Source organism: Leucopleurus acutus (genome assembly GCF_964270905.1).
Source record: "Leucopleurus acutus genome assembly, chromosome: 2".
In the NCBI taxonomy this organism is placed as follows: domain Eukaryota; kingdom Metazoa; phylum Chordata; class Mammalia; order Artiodactyla; family Delphinidae; genus Leucopleurus; species Leucopleurus acutus.
The window spans coordinates 88629408-88653992 of NC_139143.1; the positions used below are offsets into that span (position 1 = coordinate 88629408).

A 24585-nucleotide genomic window follows, 5' to 3' on the forward strand; every position below is an offset into this window, starting at 1 on the left:
ACAGAGGTGTTTGTAGGGATAAACGGGTTTGGAAGTCAAAAGAATTGGCCTAAATTTAGACATAAAATTAAAACCAAACACATCTCATTTTATGAATATGAAAGATTAATTTTTCTCTAGGATGTTATGACATTACCTGATATTCTGTGCTAAAATACTGACAAAAAGAAAGAGCAACTTTGGTCAGATTTTAAGAACTGTCAGAGAATGTTAAAGCAAAAGGTCACCTTAAGGATTATTTAGTTCCTTTCCTCTGTTTTATAGATGGTGAGGTTAAATGGCTTATCCAGAGCCACACAGCTCATTCATTTTAGAACCTGAGTTCTGAAAAGAGACAGGTAGCTTCTCTACTCAAGGTCATATAAGTGTTTCAGACAAAACAGGTATTGACTTTAAAAACATCTTAACCCCTTTTTTGAAAGTCATCAAGAAAATAAATTTATCTCTTTCAATGTAATGCAGCCTCTTTAGATGGCTGAGAGGAACCACATTTTCGTATCTCAGATAGCAAGGGAGAGGACTTTCCATCCCTGGCAAGATGCTCTCCAAATATTTATATATACAGGGCAATCATAAATCATTGTTATTAAGTCGGGAATTAATGATCTATATATACATGTATAGACCAAGGTTCCCAAATTTTTGGAAAGAGTTAATGTGAGTCAAAGTGCCTCACCTATAGTGAATGTTAGATTTAGTCATTATGAGCAACCCACCATCAAATTTCATTACCAACCATAAGACTAAAATATAAGGCTTTTGGGACTTCCCTGGTGGCACAGTGGTTAAGAATCCGCCTGCCAATGCAGGGGACACAGGTTCAATCCCTGGTCCAGGAAGATCCCACATGCGGCAGAGCAACTAAGCCCGTGCGCCACAACTACTGAGCCTGTGCTCTGGAGCCGGCGAGCCACAGCTACTGAGCCCATGTGCTGCAACTACTGAAGCCTGCATGCCCTAGAGCCCATGCTCTGCAACTGCAGCAAGAGAAGACACTGCCATGAGAAGCTTGAGCACCGCAAATGAGGCGTAGCCCCCACTCGCACCAACTAGAGAAAGCCCGTGCCCAGCAACAAAGACCCAATGCAGCCAAAAATAAATAAATAAATAAATTTAAAATAAAATAAAATATAAGGCTTTCTAATTAAGCTTGTGAGGGTAGAGAAAGAAAATCTACAATGATATACCAATAGAAGCTTCTGAAAAGTTATAAAGTGGGAAAGAATTGGTAATATATTATTCTTTGCAAATATTTAAGAATTAGCCATCATCCCTGTTGAAGGTCTGTGGTCCCTCTGTGCTTTCGCCCCAAATATGATTATGATGTCACCAACCTATTGCCAGAGGATATTTGCTTTTTGAGTTGTTTCTGTTGAGTAGTAGAGTGTGTGACTAGCACAGAAAGCCTGTCATGTAAACAACCAGTGCACACTTGCAAGATGGCTGTCTGGGGTCAGGGTATGGTCTATGGCCGTGAAATGGAGCAAAGCCAATTAGGCCATATGTGAATCAAGCCTGTGACCTTGACCTCATTAGCACCGCGCTCTGCCCAGCTCAACTAACTGGCCCCAGATGGTTAAGCTTAATGCAGCATTTTGTGTACAAGTACTCTAGAGCACATTCAGGGCAATCCAAATTTTTGAACCAAGCACTTCTTATGTCTGGTTCCTAAATTCACGACATGCAAAAGAGTTTGATGTTTTTCTTCTTTCTTACGGTTAAAGAAGAATGGTGAATTTTGTTTTAGTCTCCTTGAAACTCAATACCTCTGTGGGGCTGCTCCCTCTTCTCCTCTTCAATTATGAGAGTAGTTGTAAAGTGTCATATCCTGACCTCGCTTGCTTTGGCAAGTTTAACAAGCCATTGTGGTAGAAACAAGGTATTGCCCAGAGGCCACTAGAATTCATTTGGTATTTGCTCCCTATTCTGCGGTGTCCTTCCTCTGACAGACACGTTGACAGCCTGAGAACTTGCAGAAATTTTTCTACAGTTTTATGCATAAAAATAAAAAGACTTTGGTGGTCCTTCATTTAGGAACTGGTAGCACATTCCTTTTTTTCTTCTTTTCTTGAGATATTATTTTTAGAGTGGTCATTTTCAAATAGACTCAATCAGAAAATATTTCATGATTACTACAATCAACTGTGACAAGCTACTTGGGGAATAAGAAGAATATAAGTTATTCAAGTATATTAAGTACAAGAGTATAAGTATATTTAAGAATGTTATAGTCTAATAGGAAATGTATATACACACATTCTATCTGTCTATGTATCTCTCTCTTGTCTATCCATCTATCTCACATTAAAGATTAACTAATACTATAAAACAAGTTATGGTATGAGGTCTTTGAGTGTATGAATAATCAAACAGTTCAATTTAAGTTAAGAAGAGGTGCTATTTCAGCAATGTAAATCCTCAGCATATTTGACAGTGATAATCTCCAAAGTGAAAACAAACAGCCAACTTTGAGAATTACAGGATATGGGACTTTGTGCGCTTAGCATTCCTATTAAGAGACTCATCAAGCTTTTACTCTTGCTACTTCTCCCCCTCTGACTGCTGAGCTTCCTACATTATTCCCATCCACAGGAGGATGTTTCCTGCCATGAGAGTGAAGATCACTGGCCTGGATCCACACCAGCAGTACTACATAGCAATGGACATTGTACCTGTGGACAATAAAAGATACAGGTAAGGATGACTCTGAGATGTGGAACTGTGGGCATCACCAGTATCCCAGGATGGTTCTATAAACTCATTAGATGAAGCATTTTAACAGTGCACTGTACAATGTACTGGATAAGGAACAAGGATGGAGGACATGCCAATGGCCTGTGGCAGAACACCAGACAGGAAGTAGTCACTAGAGGTAGGAAGTTAGACCAGTAATGGTTTGGTTTGGAATCCTCCTTACATCTCTCTAAAGAGTGGGATTGTATAAGGTCTGCCAGAGCAGCAAAAGTCAAATGGATCTTAAGTCTAAAACGAACTCACTTAACACTGAAAGTGATTAACATATTGAATGATTTGGTTTATGAAATACTAAGTGAGTTGAGATGATTTATTTTGGAAAATGGGAGGAGAAGTGGATTAGTACAGTACCTTCAATCATATATCTGAGGGATTATCCTGTGGATGATGGAGGGGAAGAATGGGAGAATTGGGTAAGACCTCAAGAAGAACATCTAGTTAAGGGGAGTTTTTGTTCATTAAAATGGGTTGTGAACAAGTTTGTTAAATAACTTTCCTTCAAAGCCATTAAAAGCCAACATAGTCTCCATGTGCCTTACACATAGTTCTTGTCTGAAACAAGTTGTGGCTTAATTGATCTCCTGAGCTCTCAGTCAAATCAGTGAGTCATGGCTCATTTTTGAGATATTTCAGAACTTGGCCCTGAGCCCATGAATTTGGAGGTGAGAGGTGAATAGAGAAGACCATTACTTGTATTTTAGAGGGCGAGCTGGCTAAGAAAGAAGTGGTCTTGATGTAGGACTTAGGAGGGGAGATGCTTTTTTCTTTAAAAACATCCTCCATTTCAATGAAAATGGAGGTCTCTGCCTTAGTGCAGCCATTCCCAGAAACACTGCTAAGTCTTCCCACTTAGTGGGAAGACTTTGATTAACCTAGTCTCATTTCCAGTGACTTTGTGGGAAAATAATGTGGAAGATGATGGTGTTCAAAACTAGGTTTTCATTGAAATGCTTCTAAATTCAGACTCTTAGCTAGGAAATGGTTAACAAGTGAGAGGCTTGGAGGGTCTCTGCACATGGCTGTGTTTTATAGGACAATATGGAAGATGTTTTTAATAAGGAACCAAATCCTGAACAAGTGGCCAATGGATTATATGGTTTGCATTTGAAAGGTGAAAGGTTGCAGTAAAATACCTTTTCCATAGCTAAACACGTGGGTTCAGGATGCCTGTGTGCACACAGGGGTGCAAGGCAAGGAGAGGAAGAAGAAAGAAAAAGGACTGTGAGAATGTTTTCCTTGTGAGAGCTGCAGCTTTGATCATTAACTACAACACTTTCCTGCCCTCCCCCACCCATCTTGTTTTCCATTTCCATCTCTATTTCATATTCCCTGGTTATCCACCCTTCTCTCTTTCTCCTCTGTATTCTCTGTTTAATCCATCCTACTCCATTCTTCTCATCTCTTTGTGTCTCCTTCCTCCTGTCCCTAATTGTTTCCTGGGCCTCTATTCCCTCTCTGCATCTGTGTCTGAGTTCTCCTCTCTCCCTCTCTGTCTCAGATATGTGTATCACAGCTCCAAGTGGATGGTGGCTGGCAATGCTGATTCCCCTGTGCCCCCAAGAGTTTATATACACCCTGATTCTCTAGCTTCTGGAGATACTTGGATGAGACAGGTGGTCAGTTTCGACAAACTCAAGCTGACCAACAATGAATTGGATGATCAAGGACATGTGAGTCAAATAATCCCATCTTCCTCTTCCTCCCTCTTCCCCCTCTTTTGCTCTAGAAATAACTAGCCCCAGGCTTTTTTCAAACATGTAAAATAAGAATATTTTTGAGATTCTTAAATTCATTTGAGATTTTGAGAATCTCAAATGAATCTTTGAGTCATTTTAAGTAAGTAAGCATAAAAGTCTTTTTTTCCTTTTGTGAAATTACATTTATTACAAATCTAACATTTAGCAAACATCTGCCGTAAGTCAGGTTGTGTTTATCAGACAGAGCTCTTGTGCTCCAGGAACTCACGGTCAAGTCAGGAGAATTCAGCGACAGAAACAGAGGACACATTTTAAAATGGTGAATAAATCACAGTATTTAATAGAATAACTCACAGGGCAGTAAACTCAGGGAAACTGTTGGGGGACAGTTCTGGCTGATTGGTCAAGAAATTTATGAATTTATAAGAGAAGAATAGGTTGTAAGGCTTGCCAGGTATAATTGGTGCAACTGATGTTATTAATTTATTTTTGGCAGTAAAACACATACTGAATTTTCACTGAATGCTGGGATTCATACTGGATGATATGGGGAGATGAAAGAAGCTAAAACCATGGCTCCTATCTTTAGGGAAATGATAATTTTCCAAGGAAGAGAGAAGACGCATATACCCTTAACTCTGACATGACATAAGAGAATGTCCGTAAAATCAATAACAAAGTGCAAATAATAGCTTGTAGAATTTAAAGACAGATGAACTCGTGCTGAAAATTTGAAGCAGGAGGGAACAACTGTCACATGGCAGAGGTTCTGAGACCTTTTAGTGGAGTGATGTTTGCTGGTACTGGAACCAATTCATTCAGTATTTATCCAATTAAAGCAAACATATTGCACTCGCCACCTATGATTGGGATATTTGCTACATGGTTTCATGTGATGTGATGCTATCCGATCACTTAGTCCTTCCAGCCATGGGAAAGTACACTGATTTCCAGTTTCCCATACATCCCACCTCTAAACTGTGCTCTTCCTGTAACGCTTTTATCCTGTAATTTTGTTTGCATGAGAGCTGGAAAAGATGTAGGGACCTTAGAGACAGCGGTGGAGTAATGTTTCCCCTTCTCATTTCAGATCATTCTTCACTCTATGCACAAATACCAGCCTCGGGTTCATGTGATTCGCAAGGATTTCAGCAGCGACCTTTCACCCACCAAAGCCGTTCCTGTTGGGGATGGAGTGAAGACATTCAACTTTCCTGAGACCGTGTTTACCACAGTCACAGCCTATCAGAACCAGCAGGTAAGAGGCTGCCTTGGAGAGTCTCCTGCTGCAGCCACTTTTAAAGGAGTTTACTCATCCTTTTGTAAGAAGTGCTTAGTCCTTCTGCATGGCACTGAAATGCTGGAATGAGAGACACCAGGCTGGCGGCGCACACGCGGCACTGGTGATGACAAGGGGGTAATGCCTAGTAGCAGCTGTCAGAGTCTAGATTTAGATCAGAGGCAAGATCTTTGACCAGGAGGACCAAACCTCCTAAGTCATTTTCATGTCTCTCTGTACTTGTACCCATGTTTCATGATCTCTACTACATCCTGGCAAATGTTCCTCATCACTTGAAATTCCTGAGGTTTGATTCATTCCTTCCCTCTTATCCTCTCCGTGGAGCCATCCATCAGGCTACATCAAAGTCATCAAGCCTCTCGAACTCTATGTCAGACCCACTGCTTCCATTAACACTTTCAGACTAAATTGGCCTCCGTGTGCTCACCAGCCACACCCTAAGATGTGTATGTTTTTATGTTAGTAATATATTCATTCATTCCATTAATGTTTATTGAGAATTTACGATATTCTAAGCTTAGCAGATTAAGGCATTTCTCCCTAAGAAAAGAAGAGTTTTAGTTGAGTGAAAGGCACATAAATACATAATGATAATACAGTGGAATAACTTAACAACAGAGATATGGACACAGATTTTTGTTTGTTTTTTTGTTTTGGTTTGGGGAATGAGGGAAGTCTTTGTGGAAGAACTGATGCTTTTTCTGACATTGAGACACTACTTAGACAGTGAGCGGGTGAGGGGAAGAGAGAGGCCAAGTCTGGAATTACTGTGGGCATTTCTAAACAATGTTCTTTTTCTGAGGAGGGTGACTGGTTGGATTCACAAGTGATCTCACTTTATGCAGTTCTCTGAAAGTTGTATGTGAATCTCATTTTCGTAAGTTAGATTGTATTTCCTATTTTGGTAAATTGTCTAATTCGTAGGATCCTGCAGTGAATTCTTCTCTAAAACAGAGTTTTTGCGTGTTTATTTAGTTTGAAAGTCTGCTTACTTTTATTTTGGGCCTGCTTGGAGCAAAATGGACGTATATACTATAGTACTTAATACCTTTTATAATGGATACTGTGCTCTGACAAAGAAAGCAATGAGGAAAAACATTGATTTACTAAATATTTATCAAGGGCTTAGTATGTAACAGGCAGATGGAGGTGAGTGATACAATCTTTAGTTCATATACAGTAGAAAGAATTTTTCTATCTTTCATGGCACGTCCTGATAAAATTCCTTAGATGCTTTTTACCTTCAGGGGAATTTGATATACAACAACCCTTTAGTCCAATAAATGTTAAGTGCTCTACGGTTGCTGGGCTTTCTCAGCAGCTGTAAAGTGTTCCCAACTTTGGACTTTCCTTTTAGATGCCGCATTTGATCTAAAGTAGAAGAAGAGCTTTAGTTTGCCATGGACGCTATTTTAAAATTATTAAGCTCTCTCGAACTCTTCAGATAGTAAAATTGCAGAGACCATGGAGAGTCCTTACAGAAAACTTTAATAATCAAGATGTTTTAAGCTCTGATGCTAGACAGAGCAGCAATATAGACATGGCTTTTGAGCAACTGGAACTCTGGGATTAACTGTGTTACAGGAAAGGGGGAATATAAGTCTAAGTTCTTCGGAAAATTGTTTGGATTTTTTCCAAGACTACCCCAGCCGCCATTTTTATCATTACTTTCTCATGAAGACAGACAGATGTGGCAATAAATATGACTCTAGAACGTAGTTGGTAGAGCAAACTAGAACACTGATAAATGACCATTCTACTGCCTCACTGAGATCGGTTCTAGAGGCCAAGAAGGGTCAGTATAACCCAAGCTAAAACTAAAAACCTACAGCTCACTGTGAAGACCAAACATGGGTACCTGAAATCCCTTTCACTTCCTCTGCATTATTTCACAGTGTTCCTGCACCTGAGTACATTCTATTCATATAAATATTTTGTCTATATTTGGACTTGAGTGGGGCAGTGGTGGTTTGGTGGGGGTAGGATGCCATGACTAAGATCATGGGACTTGGTAGTAGGCATATCTAGTTTGGTTTCTGACCTTTTCACTGGTGAATTGTGTGACCTTGAGCAAGTTTCTTAACCCCTTTCAACTTGTGTTTCCTGGTCTGAAAATGTCCTGGCCTCATAGAATTATAAGGACTAGACGAGGGAACCTGCATTAAGTCACTGACACAAACCTGGCATCAAATTGTCAGTAGTCAGCCTACATTGCTAAATACCTGCACCTGCACAGGCATGAAGGCTAGTGGGGAATAGAGGCAATTTTAAAGAATAAATTGCTCATTAAGAAGAAAGTAGATTCTTGGGAATTGGAGGAGCTACGTGGGCTCTCGAAGGTATTATATTCAATAGGTAACTACCTTGATCTCTCTGTTCTCATGTCACGTTAGTGAATTCATGATGTGCTGACATTCAAAATAGATGAGTCATTCTCAATTCTGCCCATTTTAAAATCTAGATAACAGCTTTTGCCTGTTTAACAAGCCTCCAGTCCCTGGGTAAATCAAGTGTGATTGTTTAACATTCCCTTTAGCTGCGTAGATATGATTTAATAGGATGCAGTGCCTTCTAATAAAGCAAACTAACCTCAGGTCTCTCCCCCAGGAATCTTGAGGTCTGCATCCTGTAAGTCAGATCTGTTACCTAAAAATAATTTTCAGACTTGTCATGAAGATGCTGGGTAGCATAAACTGTTCTCTTTTGTGAGCTATATTCAGTGATTACTGTGTTTTTATTTCCTTCAACCTTCTAGATTGAGAACAAATAATATTTTAAAGCAAAGTTGTTTACTTCATTTTTTTTTTAAAGGGAAGGGTTAGGAACTCTATGAGAAAGGAAAGAGAGAAGAGTCAGCGATAGATCCTCATTGCTCTCAGGGACTTGTTCGGAGGAGCACAAGTCAGGAAGGACAATGGAGGGAACGGAACTGAAATGAACGGTTGCCTAGCCTTCCTAAGGAAAGGCAGTGTCCTGTTCCACAGATAGCAATGGGTTAGGCATTTGGAGACCTGGGTTTTGGTCCTAAATTCTCCACTAGCTACCTGTGTCACTCTGAGCAAGCTATTTTCTCTTTCTGGGCTTCAGTTTGTTACTAAAATCTCATTTATTTTATGGAATAATGATGGCAGGAGATAATAGAGAGCTGTTAATTCTCTTTATCTGGTAGAATAAAAAATTGTCATGCCATTGTTGATCCTTCACATGTTGGAAGGGGAGGGGATTAGAATTGGCCTATGACATTTTGAAGCCCACAAACCACTAATTAGGAGGAAGGACCCTTCCATTTCCATAATTCTAAGATAGTTATAGTCTATGCATAGTACTGACTACATGCTTGGAAAATGACTGAATAACTAGCCCGCATACCTGTACTACCAGTTTCCTTATGTATCCGAGGTTCTGCTTCCTTGGATATAAGTAGGAGTGAAGTGTGAAGAAAGAGTTTCTATTTTCATGGAATAGTTTATGCTTTTCTTTCCCCCTTTCCCATTCCTTCTCACCCTCGCTGACTGATGCATAGACTCCCAGGGCCGCTAGCATACTGAAGTTATTATTACGATTATTTGCTCTTGGAGTGCCAACTTGGCAGGCTTATCGCAGAGAGGAAAGCACACCATGCCCAGACTCTCATCATGGAGAACGAGGTGGGAGAAGTGGGAATAAAGGTGATCCTACACTTAATGCTTTTCCTTGGAAGAAGCTGACGCCAATATGTCCTCATGGAATTAGCAGGAAATTTCCATTGCAGAGTCTTTGTCTTTTCTAAGGGAAAAAGACAGCTGAACCTTGATTTGTTTTTCTTTTTTCCAAACAGGAAACTAGATTTCAAAATGACACAGCCATGTTCTCCTCAGGTAATACAGTCTTATTTCTTGATGAGAATTGGCTACATGAACTACATAGGAAGTCTGAAACCACAGCCAGGGTTGTATAAGCAAATTCAATAGGATTTCTGAGCCACTCATTAGATCCTGAACTATTGAGCCAGTTTTGCTTTAACTTTCCAATCAAATTAGTGCAGAATTTTTTTCTTATGTTGGCTTAAATTTTTTTTTTTATCCTGATGGAATGCTTTTCAAGCAATATGGTAAAAAAAAATAAGAATAAGAGTGTTAATAAGGGAAGTCTCTTTGAGCCTTGGTCCTGTAAAATTATACTGAGAATATTCAGGTTTCATTTTCTTTGTAGGTCGTGCTATTTCTGTCTGCACTGTGCATGGTGAGGTATACCTCATTTATTAACTGCCTCTATGTTACTAGGCAAAATAGTGAGGGAAAATGATTAAAATGAATGGTGGCAAGCCAGTAATTACCCCCTTATATCCCATAGTCTTCAATAACTCAGACTATACACATCAGTATAAGGTTATGGAAAGAAAATCAGGGAAGAAAAATGCTTCCACAGCCTCTGTATTTTCCATGTTGCCTCATTATCATCAGACCAAGTTTGAGCATGACTGCTGTGGCATAGCTTTAGCTACGATGGAAGTTACTAACAGACCTTGTTCTGACTGGAAAGACATTCAAGACTTTTGTCTGTAATGCCTACAGTGAAAGCAAATGGGATTGGGGGAGTTGTTTGATTTGTATCCTCTAAGGCTTGTGATGGCTTTGGGACTGGTGATTTCTGTTTCCCGCATCCTCATGCATTCATTTACTCCCTCACTCCATGCATTCACTGAACAAATATTCATTGAGCATGAATAGCATATCCTATTCAGTTCTGTTTCATAAAATGGTATATCAAATAGACAGGGTTCCTAGTTGTAGTCTAGGGGGAGAGACACATAGTAAATATGTAAACGACAAAATAAATGTATAATTACCAACTGGGTTAAGAGTAAAGATGGAATTAGAGAGGGTGTAGTTAAAGAGAGTGGCAGAAATATCCTATTTTGGAGGGATGGGTCAAGGAAGATGCCTCTCAGGAGATAACATTTAGATTCAGACTTAGAATGAGGAGTCAGCTATATGAAGAGTACAGAAGAGAGCATTTCAGTCTGGAGGTAGAGTGCACGTGAGGAATCTGAGCAGGAAAAGAGCTTGGCACATGCCAGCACTGAGAGCAGCTCAGGTTGCCTGGAGCCTGGGGACCAGAGTCAGGGGAGGGTGGGTGGGGATGGAGAGATAGGCAGGGGTCAGGGCATGCTGGCCCCGCAAGGCCAGGCAAGGAGTTTGGATTGAATTCTGAGCATAGTGGTAGGCACTGAAGGAATGACATCGTCCAACTATGGTGCGTTAACCAAGATCGCTTTGGTTGCTGAAGGAAGAGATTGGACAGGGAAAAGAGTGGAAGAAGGGAGATCAGTTTGAAGAGTATTTAGAGTAGTTTAGTCAAAATATGACACTGACCTGGTCTAAGGTGATGAGGTGGAGATCGACCGCCATATTTGAGCCTAGTTGATAAATATAATTGAGGGGAGGGTTGAAAATTAACTATTCAAATGGGCCTCGCCTCCTCCTCCAGACGGCCTCTAGATGTACGGTGCATGGGCAGGGGTGGAGGCAGTGAGGTTTCTGAGCCCTCACTGTGGTTGCTTGTGGACCCCTGTGCTGTTCTCTGGCCCTCACTGGCCTCTGCTGGGGTGGGGTCAGGTCTGGGCTGGTCCTGGGGTTCCTTGTGTTGATTTGTTTTACTGGCAGGAGACTGCTGACCTTGTGCTTTTGTGTTCTTGCCTCAGTTGGACCTCCTGGGCCTCCCTGAATGACTCAGCCTCACCTCAGTTCTCATCCAGGGCCTCTGTTTGACTCCTGTCTGGACTGTAGCACCTCTATGTCGGGGTCACCCTGCCTTACCTGTCATGGCATGTGAGGACCTCTGAGTCCCTGACCCACTGCCGAAGGGCCATGGAAGGCTTGGGGATCCTAACTCAGGCCTCTTCCTACAGCACTTACACTGGTGCAGCCACCCCCATGTGTGTATGGAGGTGACCCTGCCCGTGTTCCTCTGAGTCTCCCCCACCGCCCTTGGATTTTGGTTTGAGTAGAAAGCTAAGGTACATGTAAGTCTAACTGATTGCTTCTCTTCTGCCTCTCTCTCCTCTCCTCATGTTCCACTGGAGTGGAAGGGGAGGACTTTTACTTCTTTTTCTACCTGATGAGAATTCACCTTATGCAACATCCTTGTCTCCTGTAGGACAGCAAGCTGTCATTTGCATCCCTTTCTATACTGAGTCTACCAGGAGTTTCTTGATATGGAAACCGTGGGACTATTAGAAGCTAAGGATTATTGAGGTTGTGAATACATTGATTTATTCCTCCAAAATACTCTCATTGTTACCCTTGCTATTTGTAGATATAGCCTAAGTTGTCAGCACAAGCATTAACTGGGATCACAATTTGGTTTGGATAGCTAGAATTGCTCTCTTCTACCTATAAGGTATCTAAATGTCTACAGGGTAGTAAAGGCTTTTCATGATGTGGCCTCAGGCCAGCATCTCAGCTTTCTTTCTCACTGCTTCTCTTCCTGTACCCTGTGCTCTGGTCAAATTGGAATCTTCAGTGTTTCTCAAAAATGCTTCATTCCTTCCCACTTCAATTCTATGGCTTACATAGGACCTTTTTTCTGAAATGCTTCCCTTGTTCCTTTCTCCCCTTTTTGCAGTTTTCATGAAAATCCTATGCATCCTTCCCAGCTTGGCTCACGTGCTTCCACTAAAGTGAAACCCCAGAGCCTTTCAGCTCGGAGCAATTACTGCTTCCTCTAAGCTCTTGGGGCACTTTACCTTTATTTCAAACCTTATCACTTTCTGTTTTACATTGTAATTATTAATATGTATGTCTTCTTTTTTCTCCTCAATTATAAATTTCTTGGGGGGGGGGATGATACACAGCCGTATACTGACTGTCTGCCACGCTGTCACCTGTGCTACCTGTCACATTGCTTTGCACACAAAAGGCACTTGATAATAAATGAATAATGAGTAGCACGATCACACTCTTCATAAAGCGGTCCAAATCCCACAATAAAAGCTTTGAAACAAGTAGAGAGGTGTTGTGTTTCCTAACATGTGGTGTCATTTGTCTATTAAATCTCCATGCAGACTCCTTGGCCTGTGATACAAGGTGCTCTGGGGAACTGGTTTTCGACCATTTCTCCCAGGACCGTGAAATAGAAGGTCGTTATATTTACAGGGGTCTGTGCCCCCAAAACATAGCAGCACAATCATATATCAGAAACCCCTATCATAAATGAGTCAGACAGGATAAGCCAACTTGAAGGAGAAAATAAAATATTATAACCCCAACTTGAAAAGAAAATATGGTGTGTGATTTATTGCTGTGGATTATGGAGGAAGAAAGAACTGATTTTAAGTCAACAACAGAAAAGCAGTGACAGTCTTTAAACTCAATACAATATTCGCAGGGCAGACGCTAGACTTTAGAAAGCCAACGCTTCAGGCTCCTGCTCTGGTCTATAAAATAGATGTAAAATTGCTTTTGCTTCATTATGAGTACTACATTATTAGTGTGCCACTCTAGAGGCAGAGGACGTTTAGGGGGAAAAGAAAACTTTGGTACTTTCAAGTCAGAGTCTGTCAGAATCTCACATTGCGTTTTAAAGACCTTTAGAATGTGGCTTTAGGAAACTCCACTCTGACGAAGTGAGACAGAAGAGAGACTAGGAAAGATTTGCAACCCAAGAAACAACTTCAGCCATCCTAGTGATAAATTCTACAGTGATCAGAAATGGGAAGATGGTCTTGAAAATGAGATCCCCTTCTTTTCAGAATTCCCTTCTATTGAGAGGGACTTTCCTCCTTTCCTGAGCTCCTTAACCCCCACCTCTAAGTCTCTATCGCTTGAATGTAGCGCGTCATTAACATCAGGTTCAGACAGAAGGTATCCAAATGCCTTCCATGACAAAGGCTAAAGGCGGAAACACAAGAGCGCAGATGGAATTCGTTGGTCAGGCCATTCTAGTCTGGAGGCGAGAGGGTAATATATATGGTTGCAGAGTGGGAGGGGACTAAGATAGGATGCAATAGAGAGGGACTCTTGCACTGAGTGGAGGTCGAACCAGATGTCTACTAAGGACCCATCCAACCCAGGTCATACAACTGTTTGCACTGGATTTGCTTAGCCTTATGAAGCTGCTTCTTTGTTTCTTCTGATTGGCTTGTGGGACTTGGAGACTGGGTGAGTTGCACTGTGTCCTGCCCCGTCCCGTCCCACATTTGTAGATTTTTCTTTGGATGCAACCCTGACAAAAGTGCAGCTACTTTTTTGTGTCTTTTACAAGACCATTTTAGGTCATCAAATGAACAACCCCTAGCGGCAAGAAAGGCACAACTTAAGTGAAATGGGAAATGCAGTCAACTATTTGGTTCTTTCAGGCTGAGGCATGTTGTCTGGTGACCTGATTGGATTGACTGAACCCATTCATTCGTTCTTCACTCACTTGCTCACTCATTCATTTACTCATTCATTCAACAAGCATGTTTCAACTGTCTCCTGTGTGTCATGCACTATGGATCTGACCACTGTCCCATTTTCCATTTTGATACCTTTGTTTGTCTGGGCAAGTGAGTTATCACCATTTTGGGGCAAGGATGGTGAGCAGAAGAGAGCTTACAGAGTCGCATACTGGGAAAACCTTGGTTTTTAGGGAGATGTGGGTCAGATGGGTCAGACGTCTGTGTGCCAGGACCAAGTCCTGTATCAACTTCAATCTAAATCTCACACTAAGAGGAAACGAAATAAAAACAACAGCTGTTGTTAACAGAGTGATTTTTATTAACGTTCTAGGAGCAACCAAAAAAGTCAGTTAATATAAATACAATTCATGCTTTTTTTGTTTGTTTCCAGATCACCAGATTAAAAATTGACAGAAACCCTTTTGCTAAAGGATTCAGAGATTCTGGAAGAAACAGGTGAGCAAACTGGGCAAGAGACTCACTGACCTTTCTTTTCTATATGACATTCTTTTTTTCCAAGCCCCATCGGTGGCTTCTGGCTCTGGTTTTTTGGAGAACGTTTGCATGCTAGGCAACTGTGCTGCCGCAGGCAAAGAGAAATGGGTAGTTGATCCAAGAATCAAAAAGCTGCCCCCCAAAGGTTGAACTCTCCAAATTCTTTGTTAACACACTGTAAATCATCAGATTGAATCCCTCATGGTGTTTTTCTCCCTGCATATCGTACTTGGTAATTTAGTCACTTAAAACAAATTTGACAGTGATTTATTGTCATTAAAAGATTGCAACTTTTTCTGATAAGTGTCTATAGGTGGCTACAGCAACTATAGTAATATCTCCTTTATTTTTCATTATCAGGAAAAAAGGAATTGTGGACAAATAAAATTTTTCAGAAAAGTATTCCCTATAAGAGCTAAAACTTCGTTTAAAAATTGACCATTTTTCTCCTAGGAAATATTTCCAAACTCTACTAGATGTTTTCTGCTTTAGTAAAGAGGGTTTATAGAACACTCTTTCTTGATGACCCAGCATCATCATTATGATTAGGTTGTTATACTGTGGAACTCTTAGGAATTGGTGACCTTTGTAGGACTATCTGTGCCTGTTGTAAATAGCCTTAGGGACTGTGGTATTTTTCTGGTTAACTCTGCTTCTGTCTAAATCCTTCCTGTCTCATTCTTCATATATAAAATTAAAATCTGTTATTCACAGAGAGTTAGGAGAGAGCTGAAATTGGCAGGGAAAGCAGATACATCGAAGATTGTTCAATCAGAAAATTTCATTTTATATGAACTATACTGAAACAGCAAATATGACACATGTGTCCTGTAAGTGTGTAGACCTTGCGATAACTATTTACTTTAATGTTCAGACATTTTCCTAATTTGGGGGCCTTTTTTTAACATCTGAATGACACAGTTTGTCAGGATTTATCTTTGCTATTTTCTCTTCAAGAGTTTTCAGATAAACTATCTAATATTATATTTAGAATCACCTCGTGAACTGTGTAGCACATTATATTAGAACCTAGTTTATGCTAAAAATCAGATGTGTGTAGTGATCATTTTGTTTACAAAATGAATATGAAAGCACTTTTTATGAAACTTTTATCATATTTAAAATACACTTAGATTTCTTTAAAATTTTATTTTCCTCAGAATTTTTTAAGGTCACATCTATTAAGTAAAATTCACTTGAACTTCTGGTTTGAAGATGACAAAATTGAGTAATATTTTCTAGGTCAAGCAACTGGTTAGTTGTATAGCCTCAGGCATATGGACTCCAGGCTGAATGCTTTCCAGTTAATGACTCTTTGTTTAAAATAAGAGGCCTTTGTTTTCAAAATTTAGCCAATGAAGAAGCCAATACTTATTCCTTCCATTTCAGATAGACAGTCCTCTTCCTCCCAATTAGTTTCTATTCCATGTCCAGGTCACAAAACATGCCTGTGAGCCATTTCCTGTTGCCTCCTTTTCAGGGCTCTGCCTTCTGGGCTTATTGAGGAACTTGTTAGTGATAAGGAGCTCAAATAGAAGCTGTCCTTTCATAAAGAAGCCTCTAGGGTGTTTAAAATCTTTAGCTTGGGGTCCATGCATGCATTTCAGGAGTTCTGTGAGTTCCCAGATATTGAAAGGAAACATGTATGTGGATGAGCCGTGTACATTTTTCTGGGGAGAGGTTTACAGCTTTCTTCAAATTTTCAAAAATGTCTGTGACCAAAAGTTAAGAATTTCCACTCTAGACATCACCATCTGTCTCCAGAGACCAACCCTACTGACTTTAGTTATCCAACTACTTTCTTTTTCTTTCCTTCTGCATCTCCAGTGGCATTTAGTATTTGTTTATTTTATTCTTGGCACTCCAAAGACTGCTTTCTTTTTGTCTCTTTTTTCTTTGCTTTGTCATCCCATTGGATTCCTTGTTTTTCAGAGGCATGACTTAGAACAGAAAATTGGAAGAGAGTGGCTGTATTGACCAGCATTAGAGCTTGCGCTGGGAATTGGAGCCACGCTTTAATCTTGAGATTAAGACCTTGTGTCTTGAAGCATTTGTCTCTGGTTAGGAAATTGTGATGACAGCTCAGTGAAAGTCCCAAGGTTCTTCTGTCCTCTCACTGGGCTAGAAAGGACCTTGACACATCATTTGGCCCTGGCCTGTGTCTGCCTTAAGGCTGGTGAATATCTTACTGCTCAGGACAGACAGTTACTTGCCTGTCCTGCCTGGTGGGCTGCTCTTCTTTGTAAGAACTCCAGGAAAGCAAAACTATGCATCTTCATTAGCCCATGTCAGTGCCTTATTTATTTATTTCTGATCGCATGGAAATTCTTCATTATGTCCTATTAAATCTGCAGGCTGTTTTAAGTAATATCAGTAATTATAGAAGTTATTTGTGATTGAACACTTACCGTGTTCCAGACCTTTTACTTACATTCTTTCTAATCTTTAAAGCAACCTGTATTTTACAAATGAGGAAACAGGCTCCGAGAGTTTAAGCAGCTTTCCTAGTGTCACACAGTAAATTGAAGAAGGGATGAAAACCCAAGTCCATCTGATGTCAAAGTCTGTGCACTTTTGCTTTATCATGCTAACAGTTTAAACTTGACTTATTTTATCTTCAACAGATATCGAGAATAGAGCTCTTTCTCTAACCCCCCTTCATCCACTTAAAGATCCTACTCAAGTAGCCAGAACCTTCTCTTTTCCACGTAAATCAACCTATATTCTCTGTCTGTGTAGACTCTTCCCCATGACTGTGTCATTTACTTCCTATATCCCAAAAAAGGGTTCCATAGTCAAGGACAGAAAGTCAGGCTGAACGTCCCTAGCAGGTGAAACTGTGATATGAGGAGACTGAAGTCACCTGTGTCATGAAGGGACAAGGATGAATTAGGGAAGGTAGAAGCCATTTTCATCCTCCAGCACTCTGGGAAGCTAGACTAAAATCAACTTGTTGGGACAAATATTGAAGCCCTTATATTTTCTCTAAAAAGCTCAAAATTACCTGATAATCACACTTTAACTCTCACTAGCTGCCTGAAGGATGAGGGCAAGAATTATTAATGCCATTTTGCAGATGCGAAAATTGATGGCTGAGGATACAGAGGATTATTTATAAATCTTTGGGAAGAGGTGGCCTGTGCCAAAACCAGAATCCAGTTAGTTCACCGCCTTCCCAGCAGTGCCCACCAGTGCCCCATCGCTGGCCCTGCTTGTGCTAACACAGTGCTTCTCATCAATCTGTGATTTTCCCCATGCATTTCAGACATCAAATGACTCGTACAGACGAGCATGGTTTGATGAGTTGCATAGAAATGTACCCCAAACATACGGATTACATTTCCTTGAAAAACACATGAGCTTAAAAATTAGGGGGGAAAGTGCTTGGCCAATATTTTTTGGTTTTGTAGAACACAAAACATTTGTGGAATACTTTGGAGTTACAGAAATTGCCAAACCTCAAACCAAAACACGTTCAGGTTTGTCGATCTCAATCCATGCCAGTGCGATCCCGAGGCTCCAGAAGGGAGTGTGAGAGGAAAGCTGGGGAGGACACAGCCGCCCACGGCACTCTCTTGAAATGCCTCTCATGAGTCTCTCTCATCCTGCAAGCCTCTCACTGCAGTGCAATCAGAAGCTGGCTGGGTTCGGCAACAGTGCCCTCTGAGTGTCGAGAAGAACTTGAGGCAGCTGTGGCCAGGACACTTAGTCCCCATTCTTATTTGAATGAAAAGAGATATCCATGAGAAGTATTCCTGGCTTCTAGCCCCATCACTTTCTCCTTCCCCTCAGTGGGAACCAAGGTGACTGATGTGACTGCTGAGTCTGGAACTCTTTAGGACTCGCTTGTCTGCAGAAAGTGTACCATCTGGGCTCTTCCCACTGTGTGGTAAGCCCAGCAGAGGAGGCCTGCAGCTCTGGGAAGTCAGCTTATTTCAGGGAGTTCTAGCTCACTCCTTCAGCCTTCACACCTATGTTATAGTCTCCAGACACTTTTTATCAATAATAAAACTGGTATTTTGGTCTCTACTACATCAGTCTCCTAGGTCTTTCTTGGAAGTTTATTCTGAGTTCAAATGAGGACAAGGGATGATATCCATTGGGCCATGCAGAACCCCAACAGGAGTCCTAGTGAGTTCACTGTGTCGGCTCTGTGATATCACCGTCATCGGAGCCCATCATAGTTCCTCCTGATTCTTTAAGAAATGTCATTCTCACGCTGCAGTGTGAGAAGGTCACCACCCTTCAGCCTTTACTTATGGAGCTGTTACTTTTCATTCCCATGTAATTGTGTCCCTCATTAGAAGTCTCCACCAAAGTGTGTGTGTGTGTGTGTGTGTGTGTGTGTGTATGTTCATGTTATGGAGAAGAGTAGTAGACATATGGTTCTTTTGGCGTGGAAACACTGACAGATTTTGCTTCCAGGCATTGTCTCTGCAATGGGAGGGAAATTGTTTATGTCTAAATTGTTCTTCCTTCTAGACTTCTCAGAAATTATGTGGCCCAAATATAGTTTTGGGTGAAAGGGTCAATATATATTTACCTTTAACAGGCCTAGCCCCATGGTACAATATCCAGCATTACCTGTGGGAGATTCCTCCTATAAGGAGGAGACAGTAACACCTTCTTGTTCCTGGGGGAAAATAGATTCCCTCGGCCTGACAATAAGTTTTGTCATGTGGTCTGTGTTCCTGGGTTCTGTCTGGCCCCCGCTAGAATGAAGACCTTTGAAGAAAGAACTCTACCTTTTTCAGCTTCCTGTTCTTAGATTTCTTTTCCTGTAGTGCCCGGTATATAAAGTAAAATAATCATCATTCATTTAGTTACAAAACATTGAACAGAGTTGACGAGTGGCAGAGAAGTTAAAAACCAGGACCTCGGGAGTGAGAAAGCCTTACCCCAACTAAGGGTGAGTCAGGTAGAGAAAGAGTGGGGAGCTAGTTTTAGATACTAACCGAGAAAGGAAGAAAGAGTGAATCTATAAATAGTCTTTGTTTGAAAGATTAAGGGCAATTTTGATTCAAATCTGAGACGGACTGCTGCTGGAAGACACTGATTTAGCTTAACTGTAGATTAGACATGCACACCCTTCAGGCCATCTGAGCTGGCTCTGCACAGTGGGTGCATGTCTGTGCTGCCTGGCTCCCTGGAGAAGGAAGACACCCAGCAAGTTCCAGAGGCATGAGCCTCAGGAAAGAAGGGCTCGCAGAGGATGAGCCCAAGCAGAGTGAGGTTTGGTTGAGAAAGGTCACTCAGTAGCAAACTGAGAGGTCAAATTACATCTTTGGTGATGGCCACCCCAATGGTTCAGTTCTTTACAAAGAGAAGACGAAGGGCATGAGGCTGAAGAGAAGCAGTCGTCTCTGCACTGAGTCTCATGGTTGAGAAGCAGCCTCGGGATGTCTATCTGTCCACGTGCCTGGGGAGCCCACTGTGCTCAGCTAGAGGGAGAATTGCCGCTGCAGAGACCTTGCACTTGAAAGGGGATAGACAGATGAGCATAAGGAAAGACTCTGTGGGTCTCAGCCCACATCTAAAGTGAAAACTTTGTCCCTGTGAGGAGCGGCTGCCGAGATTTTACCGAAAGCCCGAGTAAGCTTGGGAACTTTCATATAATTCCCAGCGACTTCCTCCGAAGCAAACACATACATAAAGAGGGGAGGATTAAAGTTATGACCTGTCAAGTGGCGTGAAGGTCCTACGAACTTGTTTTCGAGGTGCCGTGGACTCTGTGACCCTGGGTTCTCCTCTGTCAGCAACCTTCATCCTGTCTTGACCTTGGGATTTACCTGTACTTCCAGCTTCCATAGTATCTAAAACAACGGCAAGGGGGATTGTCCCAGGTGACATGGTTTCCTCCAGATGCTCCTTACTGGCCTGGTGCTCCAGGAGCCACTGCTATGGCTGCATGACAGTTCCCCCTTGGAGTGGCCCTTCTGTAGTCCAGGGAGTTGCTGCAGCTTTTTTGGAGGGTGTCTTTGTCTTTGTGGAGTTCTCCCCTGGAGGCTTGAACAAGGACACTCAAGTTCCACAAGGCAGGGACTGTCAGAAAGGGCCAGTGGCAGGCCCTGTATTATGGGGAGGTTGGTTTACATGGAAAAGTAGTTTTAATAGGTTGCCCCTCACTAAAAAAACAATAGGGCCTGCAGCTTGAAGTGTAGGAGGCACTGAGTCTGAGCTAATTCTCAGAGTGTTTCCAGCAAGCACTGCTGTTTGCTGGGAATGTGGCTGGTGACAGTCTTTCCAGTGCCTAGTGTCCCTTACATGTGTCGGGGGATGGTGCTCTAAAAATGGAGCCATTCGGTGCCTCACAGGAATGGATGTATTTACTTGCTGGAAGAGGATGCTTAACGAGGCTAAGACTTAACCCAAAGGAAGGACTCTACTGGTTGTGGGGAAAGTATTTGGGAGTAAAGATTTGTTTGTGATGCCTCCTCTTAAGCAGCTGCTGTCCCAAGGCCATGTTCACGGAGTGAAGAGCCACCTCCTTGGCACGATGGGAACTCCTGTCAAGGTCCAGCCCCTCCTCACAACACCCAACAAAGACAAGTACGCAGACAGAAAGAGGACTGTGAGATGAGGAATTAGAGTGCTGAAAGTTAACAGGAGGGAAGAGGAAAAAAGATTAGCCCCAGGGCCAGATCATCCTTGCTTAGATCCAAAAGAAACAACTTTTCTCTGGGAGTCAAGGTACAGGGTGGGTCTCTAGTATAAATCCGTTGGTAGATTTCTCTAGTATAATTAAGTGTCTCAAATCTTGTCTACACCCTTATCTAGCTATTAAGCTGAACATACAAAATTTCCTTAGTTGTAGGTCAAAAATAGTAAGATATTAGCAATTTCATATAGTTCAACCTTGTAAATTTATTTCTAGGCATCAAATCATACGTATACAAATAATAGTAAGAATCATTTCATTTAGTATCTGTGGTCCAAGTTTTCTATTTTTACCTCTGAGTTGATTGGTATCGGTAAAGTGTTTCCCATTTACTGACGGTAAAACTGAGTACAGTGAGGTATTAGCTTTTAGAATTTGCAAAGCCAGCCACTGACAACATCCAGAGAATGAGGTCTCACTCCTCTGATAGGCATAGCTTGCCCTTGTCCACCTCCATTTCCCTGTCACTCCTGAAGGCAAGCTTCGAGCCAAGGAGCTGACCACTCGCTTTCCTTCAACCAGCACAACTTTCCAACTATCTCTCTCACTTTCAATTTCTCTATTTTCATTTGTTCTCCCTAGAGCCATTGGCTGTATTTTTCCAGCCAATCTCATCCTGCTCATTCCTGGCAGTCTCACTAGCCCCTGTAGATTGTGTATACTCTTGTTATCCCTGGCATGGGTGCTATTCGGCAGATCTATGGAAGTAATCAGTGCTGGACTCCCCTGCAGGCCTTGCCGCATCTGCAGTTCAAGGTAGCTGGCTCCATACTGGACTCCGGCAGCAGCATCCTGCCAGACTCCTCCTATTCATCCAGGCATTAGTTGTTTTTCATGTCCCCTGGCTTACGGTCTTTCAACCAGTATTTAACATTTTTCTCTGCCTTGTTATTTGTTCTCCCTCCTCTGTCATGAATCTTTTCCACCATTGTCCTCTTGGCCATGTGGGTTTGCCAGAGAAAGTTGGCAGTTGTTTTATTATCTATGGCTCTTGCCCAGGGATGGTGTCATCTAACAGATAGACGTCTGTTTAATGGCTAACATATTGGAATCTGAAATATCTGCAAGATAATGAGGCCTAAAGAGGCTTGAGGGACACGTTTTTTTGTTTTTGGAGGAGAGAATGAGAAATGAAATTAGGTAACGTAGAGGTCCTTCCACATTCAATCCAGAGCCAGGGGGCTGACACAGCTTTGAATCCCAGTGAAGGAAAAGTGTTTTCTCATGTTACAGATCACAATCTGAGCAGATGGCGGGATTTCTTTTACTTGAGTTAGACCAATGGTCCTCACGCTTTCATTGTATTTTCTCTCTTGTTTTGAAATATTTTGTCTTTAATCAATATGCATTTATTAAGTTACAATTAGGAGGGGATAATATCATTATCCCCATTTTACAGGTAGGGAGACTTTAGGAGTGAAAGGGTTATACAACTAAGCAACACTGCACTAGTAAGCGGCAGGGTTGCAGTTGGAACCCAGGCGGTCTGGCTCCTGACCTTGTGCTCTTAACCACTATGCTAATCTGCCCCTTGTGTGATTTAGTATTACTAAGTTAAAGCGAGACCAGTCAAATGCCAGTCAAATGCAAAGAAACTTAATGTTTTAGGCAGCCTGCTTTGTGTTAGCAAGGATTTTTATCGTACCTCTTGAGGCAGCGAAAACTCCTTATGGACCACCATCGCTACCTATTCAGACTCCAAGTGGGGACAGGGTTCCCAAGTTGGGAATCACTGGGCAAGGAACAATTTTAACTCAACTCCAGTCATCTGTCCATTGGACACGTGTTCATCCAAACCATTGTAAAGCACATAGTGACATCCAGTTCATCAGGTAGATATATTTATTGTACATCTAAAGCCAAGTTTTGAATTGATGGCTCTTTTGCCAGTTTGCAGACCTCCACTGGGAGGTCTTTAAGAATATCTCTGGACAATAAAAACCCTGAGGAATCTAAAGATAGGAGCGAATTCCAGATCCAGTGAAGGAGAGGGATGTGTGGAAGGTTTGACCTAACCTCAGTGGACCAACGACAGTCTAAGGAAAAGGATTAGAATGTTGACACATGGTGATTAGATTTGAAAGAACAGTATATTCTGGTTTTGTGTCTTTTCAAATGTTGGAACAGGAGGAGAAAGAAAAGGAGTTCAGGGGCATAGTATCGCCCATGGGATAAAATCCAAGCGCCTCACATGGAATAAATACCCATGGTGTCCGCCTGCCTCCCCCCACCCCCGGCCCCCATCTCACACCTGGAGCTCCAGTCACCCTGAACTATTTTCAGTTCCTAGAACATGGCTTCTCTTCCATACCTCCACGTCTTTGCATATACTATTAACTCTACTAAGAAAGCTCTTTCTGCCTCTTGTCTGTGTGGAAAACTACTGAGTGCCCTGTGACATTAACCTTAAACAACTGGCCTTTTATGGAATCCCCCTTGAGTTTCCAGGTATATTCAGTACATCTTGCTCAGTGCCTCATGGCATTGTCTACACATCTCCAGTGTAGCATCTATCACACAGTTCAGAAATTAGTCATTTACATGTTGTTATCTTTTTGTTGAGCAGGATTCTCCTTAAGGGTAAACACCCTGTGTCTTTTTTGCCTTTATATCTCTTGAACCTAGCACATAATTGTTTTCCTGATTGGATAACCCCTTTTTGACTTCAAGACCCCATCTCAGTAGACTTCCCTTAGTCCTTGACGGTCTTCTATTGAGAGATAACCAGGGATCTTATCAATCCCTAGCGTAGGTTCCTGTTGTTAACGGTATCACCAGCAAAGAGAGTCAGATGTCAGAATTACAAAGAAAATAAATGAAAGAAACATAAAAAGTAATTTTCTATCTCAAGAGAAATAAAAAGCAGAAACTATGCATTGGTGTGTTGCCTAACAGGTTCATGAATGTAGATGTAATTGTTATAATTATCATATGTTTGCTGAACTTCAAAAGGATGGTCCCAGCTTTTTTTTTTTTTTTTTTTTTTTTTGAATGAGAAGGTTGGAAGAATATTTCTTTGCACTTTGGCTATTTTTCCAAATCAGTTGATCTCGAGGCATCATCAATTTGCAAAAGGCCTCTTTGGCTTGCTTCCTCTCCTTCCTTTTCTCTCTCCTCTTCAGTACATTCTGTTGGTTTGGCCAGTGAGCAGACTGAAAAGTCTAAAGAGAAGAGGCCTGGAAATCAGAGAGGTGATTACAGCCAAATGACTTAACAAAGGGGGTTTGGATATGGTCTCTGTTGTCACTGGAGCAAACAGGGA

General features: G+C 41.6%; 1 protein-coding gene across 1 annotated transcript in view; it reads left to right on the forward strand.

Annotated features, from left to right (window-relative positions):
* TBX15 (T-box transcription factor 15) overlaps positions 1-24585 on the forward strand; it is a gene marked incomplete at its 5' end in the record, with an annotated part of 99614 nt that overhangs the window by 61010 nt on the left and 14019 nt on the right. Inside the window, 4 exons of the mRNA XM_082833055.1 lie at positions 2593-2694; positions 4253-4424; positions 5542-5709; positions 14562-14626. Coding sequence (XP_082689181.1) covers positions 2593-2694; positions 4253-4424; positions 5542-5709; positions 14562-14626 — 507 coding nt within the window. The remainder of the gene's footprint in view (positions 1-2592; positions 2695-4252; positions 4425-5541; positions 5710-14561; positions 14627-24585) is intronic.